The sequence below is a fragment of the Leptinotarsa decemlineata genome, unplaced genomic scaffold (assembly GCF_025532065.1).
Source record: "Leptinotarsa decemlineata unplaced genomic scaffold, Ldec_3_MD MMD2_tig00078422_RagTag_RagTag, whole genome shotgun sequence".
In the NCBI taxonomy this organism is placed as follows: domain Eukaryota; kingdom Metazoa; phylum Arthropoda; class Insecta; order Coleoptera; family Chrysomelidae; genus Leptinotarsa; species Leptinotarsa decemlineata.
In genome coordinates, this window is record NW_027412747.1 from 21,457,767 (window position 1) to 21,476,608 (window position 18,842).

The 18,842-nt window shown below is 34.2% G+C and overlaps 1 protein-coding gene across 1 annotated transcript; it reads right to left on the reverse strand.

The window, feature by feature from the left end:
- Nucleotides 1–3,713: 3,713 nt before the first annotated feature.
- LOC111513540 (lysosomal acid phosphatase) lies at nucleotides 3,714–15,884 on the reverse strand. The gene is made up of 4 exons (XM_074186134.1): nucleotides 15,621–15,884; nucleotides 11,586–11,684; nucleotides 7,525–8,056; nucleotides 3,714–4,172 (listed from the first exon to the last, which is right to left on the reverse strand). The coding sequence occupies exons 1-4, from the start codon at nucleotides 15,696–15,698 to the stop codon at nucleotides 3,817–3,819; spliced, it is 1,065 nt and encodes a 354-aa protein (XP_074042235.1). The 5' UTR covers nucleotides 15,699–15,884; the 3' UTR covers nucleotides 3,714–3,816.
- Between the last annotated feature and the right edge of the window lie 2,958 nt (nucleotides 15,885–18,842).

Below are 18,842 nucleotides of genomic sequence, written 5' to 3' on the forward strand. Positions count from 1 at the left end.
TAAGAGTTAGGTAAATCTAATAATTGAAATATTATATGCTATATAAAATCAATTTCACAATATTGCTTTATCTACTAGTCCTGAATTAATTTTACAATCTGTCTTTATGTAATAGTCTGGGAATAAAAAGGTAATAACAAATGTTTATCAATTCCTTACTTACTACACTATCAGCTATCACTCACCATGCAGTGAAATGATTCAACTTCCCAGCCGTATGACAGATCTGAATTTATAGCAATGGAAATATTTTGAAACATTCAATTGATAATATCTGCGTGATAATGTCTGCACAATTTTCAACGGTACATAAAGAGAATAATAATGGACCCAACACGGATCCCTGTGGTACCCTGACTACATCATCATATAATCAACGACAAATTCATCAAAACTATGACTTTCACGACCGTACTATGGAACAGTAACCGTAATTGTAATCCTATTCGAACGGACCAACGATCGATGAAAATTTAATGGTAATTTGATGGTTGTAAAATGTCACGAAAGTAACTCGAATTCGTAATGAAAGATCATTGAACGGCTACTCTGGGAATTCGCTCGTTATTTTTACATAAGAATCTGCTCGAAAAATGCAGATGGGAAGTTTTCGTTTGACGCGAGATTTATCGATACCGCATTCTTATCTGACGTGGAGTGACTGGGCGGAAAGTTGAAAACTTGTTATGGATCCGGAATGGAAAAAGTTGAGGGCGGAAAATCGGATTGATTCATGAAATTAATAGAATTCGATATGTAGTGTATGTAGTATCACTAGGAAAAAGCGATTCCAGCTTGAGAAATGGCTGATGAAGATTCTGTGGACAGTAGACATTTTTTATCCTGAAAATCTTGCGAATGTATTATCTTTCCCACCAACCGATTTCCTAGATTCTTTGAAGTCTACCGGATACTGGTTACGGCAACAAGAGGATTGTTTCGAATTCTTGGGGTTCTTGTTGAATACTCTTGGTGAGCAAAAAATTTGCAGAATCAATACTCCTGACCGCTCTGGACTCAATGATTCCATACAGTCTATCTTGTCTTGTGTTTAAGATCTTTTGTTGAAAAATCCCCACTAGAGTACTTTGTAGTACATATTCAAAAGGTACCGAAAACTTATGTGACTGATAACATCTGAAAATAGAACTTTCAACAAGTGATGATCAACCAAACTCTTACGAAGGTTCGTAATAGATGAACACTTCAATCTAGCAGATTAATTGTGATGGTGAGGTCTATGAAATCAATTTCTTCCTTTCTGCTTCGAGTGTCAACTGTATGTTTTTATTGATATTGTTCGTAAATGTCACTAATTGGTTCAGCTGACGTGTAGTACCTCTGAAACAGTATCGTCTACATATCTGTGACAAAAATGAATATGTTTTCAGTTCTTATTTTTCATGAACACCTTTGAATCAACTACCTATGACTCATAACAACCTAAATTGAATCACTTTGTACTGATGCGTACCTCATTATTTATTGAACTCAAGGTCCAGTTGACATACGATAACAATCTCTTATACGGTAGACTTGATTATTGAATATTCAGATTCCTCATAGTCCGGTCCTTTAGACTAAAAAATAAGAGTGAAGGTACATAAATTTACAACAAGCTGCAAATGCGTGTAATTGTTCACAATATAGTTGAGAATTATATTTTGAAATTCAAAAATCTCAAAAAAAATTGTTTTTTCGCGATTTACAGGAAAACGGTGAGTTTCATCATGAAATAACTTCAGATAAAAATTGTAGACCATAAAATTCTCTACAAAAAATTCATCAATACTTTTTTTTCTCAGAGCCACCGTTTCTGAGAAACGACGAGTCAAAAAGTTGTAATCGTCGTTATATGCATAAGTATGCCACGTATATACATCCCTGAAGTTGTAAGTTGATTAAAAATATTTTTCTATTGGTATACATAAGTATAAATAAAAGAATATTAGGTAGAATGCAGTCTAGTCCCTTAATTTGTACGCTTGTGTAACCTTTAGCCAACATCTGTCTTCCTGTTCAATTGTGTGCGTGGCTAAGGTCGTATACCTGCTTCGTGTCAGAATGTCCAAAAAATAAAATACCGTTGGTCTTGAGCTAGGTCTAACCTATTTTGTGCTGTTCTGAGATGTAAACTTACTCGTACTTCTTACTGCTCGAACTCCACCTGAAAAAACTATTTTCCTTCTAGAGCCAGGAAAAGCTCAAAGTCAAACCGAAATATATTCGTCAAAAAGTTTATCTACTTTTGCAAAGAGTCAAAATTATGTACTATTTTTACACGCAATAACTGGCTGTGATACGACGTCTGCATTTTACAGGAGAGGTAAAGCAACAAACAGTCTTTAAAATGTTCGAAAAACAAGATTTAGTTCAATGTGTTGGAGTTTTCAAAAAAAAGTAATTCGAATCAACAAGAAATTATCACCAACGGGATTCAGTTCCTTCTTTCTTTGTACAAAACTCCGAAAAAAACTACTCGCTTAGATGACTATCGATATGCATGTTTCGTAAAAAACACTAAAAATAAGAAACAGGTGCAATTAGCTTGTCTTCCTCCAACCTGAGTTGCTGCTCATCAAAATCTTTTCCGGGTATATTACCAAGTTCAAGTGTGGATTGGTTATCAGCTAGACCCAAAAGACTGGGGTTGGAAGTTGGTCGATAATGCATTAGAACCTGTTCAGGCTTTACTCCCACCTGCGCCGGAAAAACTGCTGAACACAATTTCTTGCAACTGTAAAAAGGGATGCAGCGCTAAATGCGGTTGTAAAAAAGTTGAACTGTTGTGTTCTCTGGCATGTACATATTGTCAAGGCCAGTCATGTTCTGATGCTGAATCACCAATAGTGTGGGATTCATTTGATACCAACGAGGAAACATGCGATACATCACCCTTGACGCAGTTTACCTACACCTAGGATGAACATCAAGAAGAAGGAGAAGATCAAGAAGAAGAAAAAGAAGAAAAAGACCAAGAAGAAGAACGGCAAGAAGAAGTATTTGAAGGTTATGACTCAGATGAATAAATTTTTACATTTTTTTAATTTCAATTTTTATAATTTTCAATCCTTCCTAATATGTTTTATTATGCAAGTTTTCAATTTGACAGAATCACAACAGACATGTGGAATAGGCCTACTGGGGAAACAAAGTTGAAAAAAATGCGCTAAGTACACTACCTCATAAGTGGCGTGGAAACATGTGCATATAAAGACGAGTACAACTTTTACAACTATTTGACTCGTCGTATCTCAGAAACGGTGGCTCTACCAAAAAAAAGTATCGACACATTTTTGTAGAGAATTTTATGATCTACAATTTTTATCTGAAGTTATTTCTTGATAAAACTCACCGTATTCCTGAAAATCGCGAAAAACAATTTTTTTTCGAGATTTTTGACCTCTGACCTCGAATAAATTGTTTTCTATGCATCGCAATCATTCGGAATTTCAAAATCTTATTTTCAACTATGTTTTAACAATAACACGCGTTTGCAGCTCGTTGTAAATTTATGTACCTTCCAATGTCTAGATTGCCCGGATTATCATGATATTCAACTCTTTTTCAATAAACTAGTTCATCAACGATCTTGATAGTATCAAAATGTGTAGATTCAAATTATTGGTTTCAATTTTTCAATTATCATTAGGTAGCCCCCTAGACAGTCGGAAATTTAAATCAGTCAATTTATTGAAGATGCAAATATCGACTTTACTACTCAAAATATTCTTCATTTCCGAACTCATTTCTTATATTTCACTAACATATTACTTAAACTAGTTCAAGTTGTCAACGTAACTAATAATATTCAGTTCATTCTTCACACTCTTCTTTCCATGTTTCAACACTGACTAGCAATTCGCCAAGATTCCTCTTCAGCTCTTTCAGAGGACAGTTGAACTTCGAACATCCTGACGGAGTTATTTCCTGAATGGTATCCTTCTGCTTGTAATAAATATTGACATAGGATTCTTCGGAAGTTTTCCGCAATTCGAAGTATATCGTGCTGGCAAAATAGGGAAAGTGTGGTTGGAACGCCCCCAGAGCTGAAAGAATTTCTACGATGGTGATATCATGGGCGCTATACACACGAAAGAACTTTGCACTTGTGGGATCTTGCTCCATTTTTTCAAAGTGTTCTATTACCTCGTTGAGGAATGGTCCAGCACCTGGAAAGTGAAGTTGAAATATATCATCTTAGACAAATTGGTTTCTATGGAATGATATATCTGAAGTGAATCTCTCCATCGACAATAATTTCTATGGAAGTGGATGAACCAAGAGCTAAGTAACACAAGTCAGAGTGCATTTCAATCTAATGATAATGTTGAGTTCTAGAGATTTTGTATGATAATTAATGAGTATATCCTATGAATTGGCTGCTTCTAATTCAGCAGCTAATTCAAAATACCGTCTTGCATTGACTTCAATCAGGTGAGGATTTCATCCAATCGGAGGAATTGACTCAAAGAGTTAACTCCACGAAGACGAAGTGATTTTTTTTGAAAACTGCACTTCAAAGAGTGTTGACTTGAACCTCTGATCGATGAGCAGGTGTATTTTTTGGCACACCCTTGACTCAAATCACTATGGGAAGAATCTAGCATCTCAGTCAGAAAAAAAAAGTTCTTCAACCTCATTTCGTTGCTCCAAGTGATCAAGGTTGGACATCCTGTTTCGGTTTCCAAACAGGGAAATGGTCGAGTCAATTCGTATAAGAAATATCCCAAAGAATGTTCCACTTGAGTTTTATCAATAAATAGAATTTGCTGAGGCGTCTAGCTAATTGAGGAGAAATGATGCCTGAGTTTACCTGGCTACCAACATATCAAACTGCAGGTTATAACAGATCTTCTCTGTTATCTGATATTCATCAAGATTTTGGATTTCTGCGTTCTCCACTGCGTGATGGGAAGAGGATGAAGATAAAACGATTCCCTAGGACTTTATTGGACTATCCATCTGAGAGAAATTGATGACTATTTGTGAGAAAAGATTTCAAAGAAAGTTGAAGAGCGATGAACAAACGATATGACAAATCATGGCGCCAAAGTTTGATCAGTAGGTCCTCAGACGTGAGCGCTCAGAATCTGATACTCATCTGCCCGAAACTGTTTCAAATTTCATCCAGAGGTTGATGACGTATCGAGTTACAAGGAGAAACTTTGTCTTTTGCGAAGAATTTCAGGTTCCAGGCATTTTTGTCGAATTACCAGGGTCGATTGAAGTCACACAAGAAAATCAACTAATTAGTTTCAACGTGGAAAGCCTTTACACCAACGTTCCGGTCGAAGAAGCACTTCAAAACATATAGAGAAAGCTATCCGAAGACGGGAACCTGAAACAGAGAACGAATCTAACTGAATAAGTAATTATGGAATTACTAGAGTGCTGTTTACGAAACTGTTATTCCCAACTGAAGGGCGAATTATTTACAGAAGATGAGGGACTGCCAATGGGATCGCCACTTTCACCAGTCATAGCCAACATATATATGGAGTGGTTTGAAACTCTGGCCATTGAAGAAGCCCACGAGAAATCTCGATTCTGGAAAAGATATGTTGTTAATAATATGGAACTATGGCGATCCACAGCGAATTGCCATTCTCAGACGTTTTGGTGAAGAGGACCGACACTAAGTGGGAAACAGAGACAGTATCTGAACCACGAATCCAGCCACCATCAATTAAGTAGAAGAAGAATCATCAAGACTCTATTAGACCGTAGGATGGTCTCGACAGGGAACTAGACATCATCAAAAATGATTTTCAACGTAATGGCTACCCCAAAGCAATGGTAAAAAATATTTTGGCTGAAAGACAGCAGGGGCCTAGCAAGGAAGAGAAGCCGTCACAACCAGTGCTTGCACTTTTCTACATCAGAGGATTATCGGAGAGGATAAGCAGAATTGGTTCCAAATACAATACAAAACCTGCTTCAGATCTGGGAACACTATCGGTAGCAGCCTCACCAAAACCAGGCCACCAAACGCGGACTGCGATTCCAAGAATTGCATTTACCGTATACCCTGTGAGTGCGGAAAATCCTATATTGGTGGAACTGAGAGGCCATTGAATATTCGTTTTGCCGAGCGCAAAAAACACACACAGCGAGGGGAAACCAGCAAATCAGGAATAGCAGACCATGTTTGGACCCATCAACACAACATCGAGTGGTCCCGAACTGAGATCTTACACAGAGAGAAACATTGGTTTAGGAGAAAATTCAAGGAAGCCGTATACATGTTGTCCAACAACGTATTCAGCCGAGCCAGCGCCGAAATACGCAACATATGGAAACCCATCATCAAGCGAAAAATGGCCAACTCTTGCCAAACGGTCATCTCCCACTGAACCAGTGAACCGGAAAAAATGGAAAGCGGGGATAAGCACCCGATTGACCTATAAATACTCATCTCTCGGAGGAATCAGTCCAGTCATCACCCGAAGACGATCGTGGATACTAACAATCGAAATGGCATGAACTTACTTGGCTTGAAATCTCTTTATTTTAAGTTTGTATTTCTTTATTTTTAATTTTTGTTCAACTGTTCAATTTTACTTGCATTTTATTTCACTATTATTTCATTCCAGGTTTTTTTGCCTAATATAATTGTTATTTACAGCTATTTATTTTTAATTCTTTTTTTTTAGTCGTTTCAGGGATTTCAAATCATTTTATATACTAGACAATGGACGTCCGAACTAGTGAAATTCAAAAGGTTTCTCGATGTGAATTATATTAGGTTTGTTCTGGTTCTGCGCAATTCAGGTTCTAGGACGTCAGGATCATGCGCAGTTGATATTGAGCGTTCTGGTTTATTGATGATAATTTCAAACTGATGAATCCTCTGTTCTGGTTTTGACTGCGAAATGATCCTAAACTGTTTTGAACCGTCCCGAATCGTTCTTGCTCCCGAGGCAGAACTGTTGAGAACTGTTCCCGTTCCTTATGCGCATTCATGTGGAAATTTGTTTGGGCTATTTGCTAGGATGTAATTTTATTTATTTGATTTGAATAATTGATGATTGAGGGTAGATAACATTTGAACTGCCTATAGGGATACGCTACATAACAAAATGGACATGATTAATAGTATTTTCTCGTCTTCATCTCTTCATATATACGATAGGTGGCACAGTGGTCTCCTCAAAAGCGTTCTGGTTCAAACAAGTGTCCGAGACTGTTTCGGACTGTTTGAGATTTTTAGTTTGTACGCACCATGTCTTGCGCAGTTTATAAACGTTTTGTGATGTTAGAACCAGAACAAACCTATTGAAAATCTGAAACAAGACTCTGCCTTCATACAAAGTACTGAAGAAAAGAACTATTTGCCATTTCAATAAAACAAAAAATCAAGAATATGATAAATGTGAATGAGATTTTCTTGAGGACAGTATTTCCTAAAAACTACTTCCATGCATCTGATAATCTTTGAAATCTGCCATTATCAGACTTCGTTGACAGTCAAAAAGTCACTATCATGAGACATGAATCGAGAATAAGAATATTATTACTCACTCAGACGACGTAGTTTCTCATTGAAACCATCAACTTCTAGATAATATTCCACCAGAGTCTCAAGGGGTTCTGGAAAAATTCGTTCGGTCCACGGAGGTGCAACGAAACCAAATTCATTCTCAATGAAAAGGGTATCATATATGAAAAAAGTGTCAGATAATGTGGTCTGGTTAAATCCAGCATGTTCGCTGAGATACTCGTAGGTACTGGCATAGGTCGCATCGATGTTTTTGAAGTAAGGTTCCTCGTTCAACACTTTGTCGTGTTCTTTACTTCTTTGAGCGCATGGTTGAAAGGTGGTGACCACTTTTGTGGGATGAACGGGAATGGGACTCCAGAAAATACGTGGATTCCATAATTCCTTTATTGTTGGAGGAAATAGCCCCTGGAGATAGCACTGAGCTGACATGTGCGTTCTGTCAAATTCTGTGGTTTCGGCGTGAATGAAGTCAGGGGAGTAAGCAACTGGTAATGATTCCTTGTATCTCTCCCTTGTGAATTTGCCGAGGTTGTAGAGTTGTTCTTTGCCTACCTGGAAAACAAATCGTTTGATTGTGGTTTAGCGGTCAAAATTGTTGGGAAAAAACGCCAAATTGATAATAGGGGAGCCCGAGCGGTGATTTCGTGATTTACTAAAGCGCGGCAGATTATTATACAGGGGGATACCTTGTACTCGGTTAAGTACCTCCACCAAATAAGAGCTCCATATATAAGGCCGCCCGTGAAGGATAAAGGATCCGAAATTCCGAAAATCCGAAATTCCCGAGCGCGTCAGATTAAGGTAGGGTGAGTTAATTACATGCTAAAAAGTGTATATTCCAGTAATCTGACAGTTTGAGAGTGACGTGAAGAAAGGGGAGGGCAGCAAAGTTGTAACAAAATAACATCATTTCAACATTCTCGAGCGTAGCTAATTATTTTATTTTGAAGGGAATAATTCAAGGATAACGAAAAATATATAATCTGACGATTTCCGCAAGACGAAATAACAAAAATTCGTCGATAAAGTTTAATGCGTGCAGCTGTGTGATACCTATTCGAGTTTGTAATCCTCTTTCACTTTTTCTCTATCTATTACTCTCTCACTCCGTCCCCACTCTGAATTCTGTTGCCATGACGCCATCACAGCTGATCACAGAGAATCGTTCGTGATGAAAATGATGATTAATTAATAAATTAATTATGAAAAAATTTTTTTTATCATTTTTTTAAATTATTTTCTTTTGAATACAAGAAGGTATCATACTCAAAAAACATACATTTATTCATTTGCATGCTATTTCCTGAGCTTTTCAATTAATTAAGTTCAATGATTTACCAAAAGTTGAAAAAAAACATTTTTTGTCAGATTAGGCGAATCCCTCTAGATAATCGTCAGATTATGAGACAGCACGTCTAGAACATAAAGATGAACGATATATATCTTAATCTGACGCGCTTGAGTATTTCGAAATGACAATTTTATTTGCCCATTATAATAATGGCCGCGAGTTTGCGTCAGATCGAAATCGTCAGATTTTGTAATACTTAACACCCTCTCAGAAAATCTGACGTGCTCGATTAATTTTTTTTTCACATTTAACCCTTACGTACAACCACTCGCGTCATGCAAACGATCAGATTAACATACGAACATTATTAAAAACACGTACGACATTGCTGCTCTCAATATTTGACGCGCTCGAGTATTTCCATGCAACAGTATTTTTTTTACATATTTAAAAATCTATAGCCGCTTACCCCACCGATAAAAAGTTATATATTATATAAAATTTTTTCTTCTCATCATCTAAACTCTGCAACCTAATATGTCTCTATGGCGCTCGAGTAAATCCCCATTTTGCATCGTGGGCTCCCTCAACAGTCCGGTAAAAAAATAAGGTGAATTTTCATTTTTCCAAAATATATTCGTTCATTGATCAATTTTTCATTTTTCTTTTCAAAGTAGTCTTTTTCAGACTTGTGCCAGCGTGAACGATTTGGTATGTCCTTGAGCTACCTCAGCGATTCGATTTTTATCTCCTCAATCGTCGCAAAACGCCGTTCTTTCATGGGGCTTTCCGATCTTGAGAATATGAAAGAGTCGCAGGGGGCTGAATCTGGCAATACGGTGGCTGAGGCATGATCACGGTGTTGTTTTTGGTTATGAACAAGCAATAACGAGTGAGCAGGTGCATTATCGTGATGCAAAAGCCACGAATTGTTATTCCACAATACCGGACATTTTCTTTGTATTGCTTCTCGCAAGCGAAGCATGACTTCAAGGTGATACTCCTCATTGGTTGTACGACCATGTAGCACGGACTCTTTATGAAGTAAGCCACGGAAATCGAAGAAAATATTGAGCAAACCCTTGACATTTGATCGAAATGGGCGTACTTTTTTGGGACGATGAGACTTTACTTTCGATGTCACAACAATATATCCATGACTCGTCACCAGTTATGACCCTTTCAAGGGAATCTGGATGGCAATTGACGTCATTCAACAATTCCTAGGTGATGCTCATGTGATGGTTTTTTTGATAAAAAATCAGCAATTTTGGAATGAACTTTACTGACACACACTTCATGCCTAAAATTTCAGAAAAACTTGCATGTCAGAGGCTTATACCACTTATAAAATATTTTCTTGACTTTCACACCTTCTTTTCGGTACCAAAATTCATTCATCTTATTTTTTCAAGAGCATACATACATTATACACACTCACAACTGTTGGCGACCTTGAAAGATATAGGTTTCAGAGTAAACACATTCAATCTCATGGAGCGTTATCTCGAAGACAGAGAGCATAACGCGAAAATTGATAACGTTGTCTGTGAAAAAATAATTGTGAAAAGCGGGGTACCGCAAAGAACAGTTTTGGGGTCAATTCTCTTCACAATATTTATCAATGACATATTGGCGACACAATACTTGTGGTAGCATCGTTTGCAGTATCGTCAGCAGTATTGTACAATGCTGATAGCTGGAATGACCTCAAAAGTAAAGTAGAAGATGGCATGAGTAAACTTTTTGAATGCTTCGCGATTAATCACGAAAAAACATTCTTTATATCATTCTCGTGCTATGCCAACTCACTACCCTAATATGATACATTGAATATCGAAAACAATATAACAATGGGGGATGTTCCTCAATTTGGGTTATTACATACAGCAAATGCAAGTTTGAAAAGAGTGAAGTTGAGTTTAATTCATGAGTTTTTCAAATTCACTTCGAAAAGTAGGTATTCAAATTGATGTTTCAAATTTTGTACTTTAATTTTTAAAGGGATTTGTTTCTAATTCACATATTGGCAACAGCACCTATATCAAGTTGAAATAGTTCATAAATTCCTAGATATTCTACTTCAAAAGAGGAAAATTGTCTTCATAAATCAAACAAATTTAAAGTTATACACCACTCTCCCAAAAGTGAAAGTAAAACCGAGTTGATGCAGTTGTAGTTTTTCAACAGGTTGAATTATTAGTAAATAGTACAGTCAAATTGGCGGCATATTATGTGTTCTATTTTCTTTAATTTCATAGGATTTAACAGTTTTTTTATTGAAGATTGTACACGTTGTTTGCATTATTTTGTCCATGGAGCCATTGTCTAACTCATTATACTTTATGTTTGAAATTTCGGACTTTTATTTTCTCTAGGACTGAGAAAAATACCATCCTCGTAGAGTAAGATGAAGTTAAGAGAGCAAAAACAAGTAAGAGACTTTTTGTCAATCTATCGAGAAGAGAATAGTGAATGAAAAGCATTTTAATTGAGATTAAAATCCAGTTCTGGAACCACATAATGTGAGAGAATATAAGTAGGTATACCAAATGATCAGATTTCATAAAGACCGGCCGTTTTGCGACCGGCACGAACCCTACAGCTTTTTCGGAATTGCCTAACTTCCCAATTTTGATGTGAATGAGTCTGCATCTGGTGACAGCAGCTGCCAAAATTGATTAAAAAAGAAAAAATAAATCAGAAAGGAGTATTAATTCATTTGTCAAATATTTGTATAAGATTCTTCCTATCATCAATATTGTGTTGAAATACAGTTGAAATACTCACATTCGTCAACTGTCCAGGAGCCACAGGCCAATTGAGAGGATCTGAATAAGGATCATTGGGATAGTGTTTTGTTGGAGTTCTTTGACCATGCCGGAACACCTGTTTTACAAAATTTTTCATCTCATCATAAAATGTAGGATATATTGAAAGATCTGAGCGAAATATAATAATAAAATTTATTTGCCATTCAATTTGAAATACACGATAGTCTCAGTTAACGACGAATAAATATAGTTCCCACATAAGGATGTACCTGTGCGTGGGCTATGTCATTTTAATATATAATAGATTATAATGAATGAAATATAAAACATAAAGTTTCTTTCGGTATGAACAAAAAAAGTACTAGACAAATTGTATGCAGATATTACATTGAAATCATATATAGTCAATATGAATAGAAACATTTAGCATGAACAGAAAAAGCACTAGGAAAATTATATACAGATATCACATCAAGATAACATATAGTTATTATAAATGAAACATTTAGGTTATACCTATATATAATGAAACAATCGCAATAGGTAAATTACATCGAATATAACTCACACATCAATCTAACAAATACCCTATGTTTTAAAAATGGAAAAAAAACAAACAAACCATGGAGAAGTTGACCTACAGATTACATAACTCTAATCACATACATCTTCTACAGACATATATATATATATATATATATATATATATATATATATATATATATATATATATATATATATATATATAAAATCTGAAGGTTTCACGGATAGGAATATGCTGAACTGGTTTTTCCGGGTATATGATCCGTGTATGTGATATTATCTCTAATTATCTAATTAGAGATAATATCACATACACGGATCATATACCCGGAAAAACCAGTTCAGCATATATATATATATATATATATATATATATATATATATATATATATATATATATATATATATATTATATATATATATAAATATATATATATATATATATATATATATATATATATATATATTGTAGTAATATGTATTTTTCACATCAACATATGGGTGTATCTGTGCTCTATAGTCTGGTTCACATGTACCCGATTTAGCTCTTTTTGGTGACATTTTTCAGTCCTGTCCAAAAATTACGACCAAGGTGTCATTCGATTCGTATTTTTGCCTAAAAACTTTGAGGGAAGGTCCGAAAACGCGCCGATGAAATTTACAAAAGTTATAGACGATTGAGTGAAAAAAAAAATTGGGCTTTAGTTTTTTCTTAATATCTCGGAAAATTTTCAAAATTTTGGAAATTTGAAAGAAGATTTGAAAAGATCAATGAATTTGCGTAAAAAAGTCTCAACTCTCGAAACTGTATCTCGATTACTTATAATTTTTACACAGCCCTGAAAATAAGCGGGTAGTCTGACTTCCGCGCGCCTTTCGTCACTCTGGCATAAAAACAAAAAAAAATTATTTAAACATAATAAATGTGAATATTAAGGAATGAAAAAATTCATGTAATGTTGGGATACATCAATGAACAATAATCCACAGTCAAAAAATTTTTATTCCAATTTCAACGTTAATTATAAATTTGTTAATTAATAACTTTTTCTGAATTGAAAGTTTATATAAAAACCCCTATAATGATTAAACTAAAACCCTGGCATTTTTTCCCTTCGGTGAAGTTATCCTTAATAGGCAAAAAAATAGATTAACGTTGCCAAAATAAAAAAAATCATTTTCTATTTTTTTATTAACAATTGAAAATCATAATTTTATAAAAAATACATTACAATTTTTTTTTCTTCTTTATTGTTTCAGTGTCTCATGGCTAAAAACTAATTAAAATTTTTTTTTTATTTTTTATAGCTATTGTTAATAAATTTATTATAAACAAATACATTGTTTATGAGCAATTCCAAAATTTTTTTTTGCATTATGTTGATGGACAAAAATCATGATATTCAGAAAAAAAATGGTTTCTTAAAAAAAATTCTTTTTTGCTAAAAAATGCGTTTGTTATTAACAATTGTTTTTTTGCAACTAAATATTAAAATCAAGGAACCGTTTTTTTTTTAATCACAAATTTCATTGTTCTCCAAGGTTTTGAAGAAACTTTGTTTTTAATTCTTTTTTCAATTGTTTATTGAAAAAAATTGTTATGAACAAATTATTTTCAAATTTTTTTTTGCAATGCTTTGTTCTATAATAAAAGTAACTATGTGCTTTTTTTTTAATTTTTATTCTATTTTTTATAAAACTTTCAATATTGTGATATCAAACATTTAGGTTATACCTATAATGAAACAATCGCAATAGGTAAATTACATCGAACATCACTCACACATCAATCAAACAAATACCCTATTTTTTTAAAATGAAAAAAACAAACAAACCATGGAGAAATTGACCTACAGATTACATAACTCTAATCACATACATCTTCTACAGACATTTATACATTGTAGTAATATGTATTTTTCACATCAACATATTGGTGTATCTGTGCTCGTGGCAAACCTGAGATCCAAGCTTTAAGCTTATTTTTGAACATATTAATGCCAAAGATAGTTTTGATATGTGCTGGAATAAGATTATACAGCCGAGTATAACACTTTTGTGAAGTATTTTTCTCTAATTCTGGTACATAAGTTGAATTCATTTTGTGGCAAGTTGCATAATGGTGTTGAATTTTTCTGAGTTCATGTTTATTTTTGTGTTGCATTATAATAGTTCTGAAGAAGTACAGTTGCCTTATGTCTAAAGTCAATGTTTATTCATATAGTGCTTCTGTGGGGTGAGTTCTTTTTTTATTTGTGATTATTTTCAGAGTAAATACTAGTAATAATACTAATACAAAAACGATACTGTCGGGAAAAAAGTTTTTTAGCCCTTTAATTATCCATCATTAGAGAGAAATGGTGGAAAACTTCCAAATATACAACTATTTTTACATAAACATCGAAATGCATGGAAGAAAAAGTATTTTCACAACAAATACTTCTATATGGATATTGAATTATACGAAAATCAATCTGAACTACGGACATTTGTTGAGGAATTGAAACAGATATCATTCATAGGGTTGCTACACAATGTGATATATGAAAGACTAGTTGTTGCCCGCGAAGAATTCGGTTAGATATATTAAGTTTCATGACAGTTCATTTAAAAAAAAATAGTTACAATATTTTTTCATTATTCCAAAACTTCAAGTTTTCAACTTCAAAACTGACGAAATTCAATAAAAATTTTGAACCCCTATTTTCCCTCTTGGGGGTGGAAATTCCTGATTTCTTATCTTGATGATTATTTACGTTACACAAAGAACCTACCTGCATATTTCAAGATTCTAGGTTTTGTAACTTCGGCTGTACGTTAATATAAGAGCAGACAATAGCTAGTAATTTATATTCCTACAGGTAGGTGTAGAAATATAAATTGAAATAATGATACAAATTCAACTTGAGAGATTATGTTTCTCAGTTCAAAAAAATATTCCTTCATGAAAATAGGAGAGCTAGATTTCTCCAAATCGAGATAATGTTTTTTACTTTGAGATTTTCATCTTTACTGTATGTTGAGGAAAACGTCGGCCAAAAATAAAGAATTCGACAAATTCAGTTTTTGGCGAATATTCTAAAAACAACCATTGATATTCCCAATCTGAAAGGAGATTATTCTAGTTCACCAAAATAGTAAACTTTTATCTGATTTTTTTCGACCTTATAGGCCTTAACGTTTTCAAGATAGGAAAGCGTGAACAGCCAAAAAAATGGCCCGGATATGAAAATATTAGAACACATATTCATCGGGAAAACCCATAGCAATTTGATTTCTCCTCAAAAACAGCTGGAAATTTGTAAGAATCCAGGATATGGAAAACTCAAAACTAATAAATAGGCGGAAAAACATCTTTTTCAAATGTTGTTTGATATCATATATGAGTATTTCAGTCTTGAATATGGTTTATAAATGAATCATAGACCTATATATTCTAGAAAAACTTATTAGTTGAATCATTTATCGGAAAATGGAAATTGGGTACATAGAAAAGTTACGTATTTACCTGAATGACAGAGATAAGAGTCGCTGACCCAAAAATTGGTGAGGTGACACAAATAACTATCAAACATCCAATCACCATTGCTACTGGTTTCGTTCTGCCATTACGTTTGAATGGTAATGTTTGTTATCAGTTATTTCGCTAAACGACTTGAAACGTTTTCGTTAACTTCCAAGCATTCAACAGCCATGTTTTGTTCGACAATTCTGGTTCGGAAATAATTCAATTCATTTACAATTGAGTTCTTGTAATGCATATTCAAAGGAAGCCTTTTTCATTGAAATGGAGATCACACTTTGTGTAATCTCCACAAAGTTTATTTGAAAAATATATCACGACATGTTTCGCTAACATAGTAGCTTCTTCAACAGTGATTTGAATACTACAAGTTGCTTCTCACGCTAATATTTATATACCACAGGTTGGAAAAACAAATTTTCGCGCCACTGATGGAAATCAACTGGAAAGATAACGATTTTCAAACAATCAGTCATGGCGGAAAACAATCCAGAATGAATTCATCAAGGTCGTTATTTATGACCAGTTTTGAATTTTTCAGTTATCTTGCCTTTATGAATATTTTCGGGTCATTTTCTATATGCGTAAACATGTTTCTGCAAGGCAAATCAGAAACTGATCCACAGTCACCATTAAGGTATCCATAATGAGGCAATTAGCATGTAACTGAATATATACCTACATACATATTAGTAATTTCTGAAAGCAGTTTGTTTAGTCTCGGTCCGATAAAACATATACGTACATGAGTTTTTTTTACAGAAATTTAATGCTAAGTTATCACGCTGAAATCGGAGCTACGAGAACTGGCAACAAAAATAAATAAGACAAATACAAACAAAAAACAAAAAAAATAGAGAAAGTAATACATTATACATCTGATATCAATCAGCAATCCAATAACAACAAACAAAAATATACATATGGATAAACTATTGAGTATTAAAGTTTGTTTACCTAGTAGTTCAATTTTCAACTTTTGCCTAAAAATACCTATTTTGAAATGTTCCTCAATTTGGGTTATTACAGCAAATGCAAGTTTGAATAAAATAAAGTTGAGTTCAATTCATGAGTTTTTCAAATTCACTTCAAAAAGTATTCAAATTGATGTTTCAAATGTTGGGTTTCGATTTTTAAAAGGATTCGTTTCTAATTTACATATTGGCAACAGCGCCTAGAATGCTAGATCGAATTTCAGGTTAGTAGTACGCTAGAAAATAAGAATCATGTCAATAGTTTGAAATCAAGACAAAACATGAATTATAGTTCAATACCACCTCCACAAGCCACATAAACAACAGTTGTTTTGTTGTTTATTTATATAGACGAAGATAGGTTAGATGCACAAAATGTCATATGTCACAGAATGTTTCGGAACTCGGAACATAAGTAAACAGAACAGCACGCCTCATACAGGTAACAGATTCATTGTCCTTTATTAGCTATAACCGATGTTGCCAAATGGTGAAATAGAAACGATTCCCTTTCATTCTTTTTTTTTAGTATTCAAATAATTTTTTAAAGAAAAAAATTGAAATGATAAGTTTAAAATGCGTTGTTTTAGAGCTCTTTCATGGAAACTACTTGATTTTCGTCAGGAGGAACATTCCCCTTTCTGTGTGAAACATTGGGGAAGTGAGCAAACTTTTTTGTCAAATGTTAGTATTGTGTAGATCAAAGCGAAATATTATTTTATTGTACCAATAGGGAAAAGAGCTTTGGTATTTTAATACTATGTACAAGAAGCAGGCAGAATAAAGGAACTTTTGATCACTCATATTAAACCATTTGTTTGTTTCCAATGTGTATGAAATCCTATCGGTTTTTTTTTTATTATTCATTAACTTCAAGTAACCATTTTGAAGTTCTTGAATTCGTTTGATATCGATGAAGTTTATGAAAGGAGCGTAAATAACATCATAATAATTCAACCTGGATAACACCAAAGAGTCACATAGTAAACTTTAACTTCTTTCATTAAATGACTGTCTATTTTGATGAATGAACTACAAAAATGTGCCCTTCTATACTTGCATAAAATTCTCCATTTCAATTATAACTTTCTGAGGTTATGGAAGGTGAAAAAGCACAGGAATATCCGTGGAAAAAATTATCTGTACAAAAAATGACTTTTGTTCAATATTTCTCAGGCTCATTTCATGATTGAGAGATACCAACAAAAATTCATTGGTCAAAAATTGATTCACTCATCTTATTACCCACAAATTCCCCAACCTTTTCAATTATCGCGCACCCTAAACAAACACTGTAATTCCGCTATAAAAGACTCTAATAGCCATCCATTAGATCAAACTGCAGAGAGTGATAAGATGACCTGAAAAAGCAATTATTCGAAGTCGCGCGTGCTTTTCCAAAACGTGACACTAACACATTTTTCATCTTTAATGAGTCGAAATCAAACGATATCATGGGAGGCCGATGCGTGCTCACGTTAGCCTGCGTGCCAGAAAAGTTCAACCTTTTCGATGGCTCTAATTATGCTCATTTCAGCTATAATTAATTAATGATCGATGGAACGACCGACACGACATTCAATGGAACATGAAGTCGGAGTCGTTCTCCCACACACGCTTTGTCGTGGTTTTCTCTTGGTGAGCTCGATAGGAAGTTTGAAAATAAACTAGCTTCGCAATTCATTAGCTCGAAGTGAAAACAGATTTGATCTCGCATCTCAGCGGTTTACTGGTATGAGTTCGTGATTCGTAGGAAGGGCGAATTTCGAGAATGTTTCTACGCAAGCAATGTGATTGTGTTACTGAAATGCATTGTTACTACTATGGATATGTAGCACAAACTTCAAATGATACGTTTATGCTGCCTTTGGTTATGATAATATCAACAGTCAAATCATTATTCTGTGTTGTCCATTCATCAAATCTTTTTTGAATGACGTCAATGCCTGTCTATGCAACTCATTAATCGCTTTGCTTATTTCGAGAGGATTTTCCGCCGTTTCACTCGACCCTCATTCATCCAAATAAGAAAAGAACTCATTTGAAAACATAATAAAACAATTATTATAATGACAATGAGAAAAATACGCGCAGGAATGAACAGACATTGAATAGTTGAAGGAAATATACTAACAATCGCCAAAAACTTACAATATACTGCTACTCAGCAGGATCGACGAGAAGGAGATGTGCTGCATTCTAAAATGTTCTAGAACCCTTTCTGAAGAGTGAT

Excerpts from the sequence above, each read along its gene's own strand:
- LOC111513540 (XM_074186134.1), bottom strand. The coding sequence starts at position 15,698 with ATGGTGATTGGATGTTTGATAGTTATTTGTGTCACCTCACCAATTTTT. Across the intron at positions 8,057-11,585 it reads CTCCTGGACAGTTGACGAAT|GTAGGCAAAGAACAACTCTA; the intron begins GTGAGTATTTCA and ends TTTGTTTTCCAG. Across the intron at positions 4,173-7,524 it reads TGAGAAACTACGTCGTCTGA|GTGCTGGACCATTCCTCAAC; the intron begins GTGAGTAATAAT and ends TTCACTTTCCAG.